This window comes from Penaeus japonicus, unplaced genomic scaffold, assembly GCF_977035675.1.
Source record: "Penaeus japonicus unplaced genomic scaffold, GWHDUDI00000001_assembly GWHDUDI00000013, whole genome shotgun sequence".
NCBI lineage: Eukaryota > Metazoa > Arthropoda > Malacostraca > Decapoda > Penaeidae > Penaeus > Penaeus japonicus.
In genome coordinates, this window is record NW_028234415.1 from 8,422,055 (window position 1) to 8,425,192 (window position 3,138).

The 3,138-nt window shown below is 43.7% G+C and overlaps 1 protein-coding gene across 1 annotated transcript in view; it reads left to right on the plus strand.

The window, feature by feature from the left end:
- The first annotated feature begins 2,190 nt into the window (after positions 1–2,190).
- The window catches only part of LOC122245781 (uncharacterized), a 154,780-nt gene continuing 153,832 nt past the window's right edge, over positions 2,191–3,138 (plus strand). Inside the window, exon 1 of the mRNA XM_086543135.1 lies at positions 2,191–3,024. Coding sequence (XP_086399261.1) covers positions 2,977–3,024 — 48 coding nt within the window. The 5' untranslated portion in view covers positions 2,191–2,976. The remainder of the gene's footprint in view (positions 3,025–3,138) is intronic.

The window sequence follows — 3,138 nt, forward strand, 5'->3', positions numbered from 1 at the left end:
GCAGAAGGTCAAACACGAAGCAAACCTATTACTCAACCCTGATTTAACCTCCCCTAAATTACACACTTGCGGCTCGAGGCTCACCGGCATGCAGATAGCACTGACCAGAATACAGATGAGCCCTGCGGCAAGCAAGCAAGCAAGCAAGCATTAGTACAAAATCGTCATGGCAATTTTACGTGCCAGAGGAGGATTGCACCGGAGTCTTGAGATAATTACGGGGTACGAAATGCGAAGGCCGCTGCCCGTGCCCAACCGAGCGAACCGCAAGACCTGCAGACGACGTGTGGCACGCCTGGGCTGAGGGTATGTGCCAAGGGCCTCCCGGGGCGAGTTCCTGGCGCAGTATTGGCGAAGGTGGAGGGGGAAAAGAGGGGAACTTAGTGAACCATTACGGGGACCTTCGCTGAATCATTTGAATAAAAAACATCAACTTTATATTTCCGGAGGTATGAGTTAATCCAGCGCCTCCACTGATATATTTTTCTTACTGATACAAAACAAGTTTCTTATAAGACCCTTTATCGTCATCCATAGATTGGAAACATATATCAATTGTGATTCGCAAATAATTATGATAAATAAACAGCTTATCACCCTATGTCATATCACTGACTAGAACAATAACGGTATCGAAAATTATTAGCTTGCTTTTATCAGGTAAAATAACGTAAAGGAAGACTAGAATGACACATAGGAAACTTTAACTACGGTCTTTAGAGCAATGTCATTCGTAATACCTTGAGGCAAACTGACCATACGACCTCGGATAATTATACCCAAAACACTACAGGCAATGAGCTTTTTTCTGAGAATTCTCCAACGTGTGTCTGTGGTTACTGGTTACCTCTTCTCAGTACCGTCCGTTTTCTCTGCATCATTTACAGATTTTCCTCTTCTTCCATTTTCTCTGTTTCATTTCTTCACTCTTCTCTCCATCAATCCCTTTTTTCTGCATCTATGTATTGCCCTCTTTCTCCTGTCTCATCATTATTTTTTTCCTCTTCTCTTGACATCTACATATTTATTTCTTACACCTCACTCCACAGTTTTATTTCCTTTTCTCATCATCCTTTTTTTCTTGTATCTACGTTTTTTTTCATTGCTTCTTAGTCCCATTTCTTCCCTCTTGACACTATTTTTCCCCTTTACTCCGTCATTTCTTTCCTCTTCTCTCCAACATCTTTCTTCTCTCTATATCTCTATATTCCCTTCTTTCTCCTCTCTACCCATTCTCATTTGTGTTTCTGTCTGTCCTTTTTGTTCTTTCTATTAACTCTTACCTCCCCTGTCCTCCACCATCGAGTCTTGTCCTCCCTACCTGGATTTTTTTTTTTATATCACACGTTCCTTGACATCTTCAAGGCCATTCGAGCCATTCGACTTGTTTTTAACTTTACGTCATTTTGCGATTCCATACGCCTGTCACGTGACTGTATGTGCACTACAATTAAAACAAGTTTTTGAGTATCTTTTTTAAAATTTTTATTCGTGTATCTATTTTCTTTTACTTCTTTATCTTCTTTTTTTTCTTAATATTCCTATTTGTCTTCTCGGAGCGAGAGTTTGAGGTCGAGAGTAAACAGCGGTTTGTTTACCTCGGACCAATAGCATATTGGGTTTTCCGTGTTTGTTAATATGGCGTCTTTCGAAAGTTCTTTGTTTCTCTTGAGTAGGGTGTTACGTGTCCTTCATGTCCTTCATTTAATTAAGCAACTTATTTCAATTAGAGTTTTGTCAAGTGTCAGGTTTTCCAAGGAAAAAAGTAGACCTATTCCAAGAGGTCTTGCGTCATGGAGCGAAGAGACGGATAGTTATATTAATTTAATTTTATCATATTCCCCCATAACATACGCAGTGATATGACACCATAGAGTTAGTTATGGAGGGAACCCACATTTTCAGTAACATTATGGTGCATATTTCCTCCCAAAATATTCAAGAAAAACTTGCCAGCCAAAGGTATCTCCATACCCAGAGGCCTTCCCCCCCCCCCCTAGGAACAGTCTCCTCTTCTCGTAACCCCCCTGCTCTCCCCCCCCCCCTTTCCCCCCACCATCCCGTCCCTGAAAGCGCTGCAGATACTTAGCGCCAGCGTAACCCCACCCCCTCCCCCCGCACCCCACCCCACCCCGTACTTGGCCCAGACGAATCCCATGAGGGTCGTTCTCGGCTCAGTTGGTCGCCACGTGCGCTAGGGAGTAGATGGACCGCTGTGCTGCGCCGCGTCTTTGCCTTGATCACAGGGCGCGAGTTCGGCTGCGAGGTCGATTCATAGCGAATAAAACTTTTGTTAGGAGTGCCGAGTGCCATCATGGGTAACCTAAGACTGTCGTCTATCTACGTAAGAGGTATTTATTTAAAAGAAACGTGATATTAATGAATGTCGATGGATGAATATATCTTTATATAAGTTAATATTTCCGTTACGCGAAACAGTGTTTTTTTTAATGGTAGACAATTGTTAAAGACACTATCCAAGCAAACGTTAACATTACTACGTAAGGACGTGAGAGAAATACATGTGATAAAAAAAAAAAACAGTATTGAGGTTACGCCTTTTCTGTGATCACTAGAAACGAATCAGTCGACGCCGGTGTGTTATAAGCATTAAGAAGCTCTGAACGCAAAAGCTCTGAATGCAAAAGCTCTGAACGCAAATCGTGTGAAAAAAACTGCGAGAACTAGAAACAATCTCGAGTAATTTCGACGCTGCAAAAGTAGTTATCCGAATTACAAAGAAACTCCTCCGACCCTCACCCCGAGGACTGACAAGTGCAGGTGTTGCAACGGCCATCCATTATTGCGTACTGCAGAGAGAGACTGACCGTGAAAGACAGACAGACAGACACACAGACAGACCTCAGTGCACCTCCTGAACACGCCTCCTAAGGGATTCTTCGACGTAAGAACAGCTGAGTGACTTCGAACGGCGGCTTCCACGAAGACCATCCTCGGCGACGGAGAGGACCGACCATGCAGTGGTCGAAGACGCTCCTGGTGGGGGTCATCGTGCTGGCGGCGGTGAGTCCTTGCAGAGTCCTTCTTTGAATGTCCCAATGAGTCCTTACAGAGTCCTTCTTTGAATGTCCCAATGAGTCCTTCTTTGAATGTCCCAATGAGTCCTTACAGAGTCCT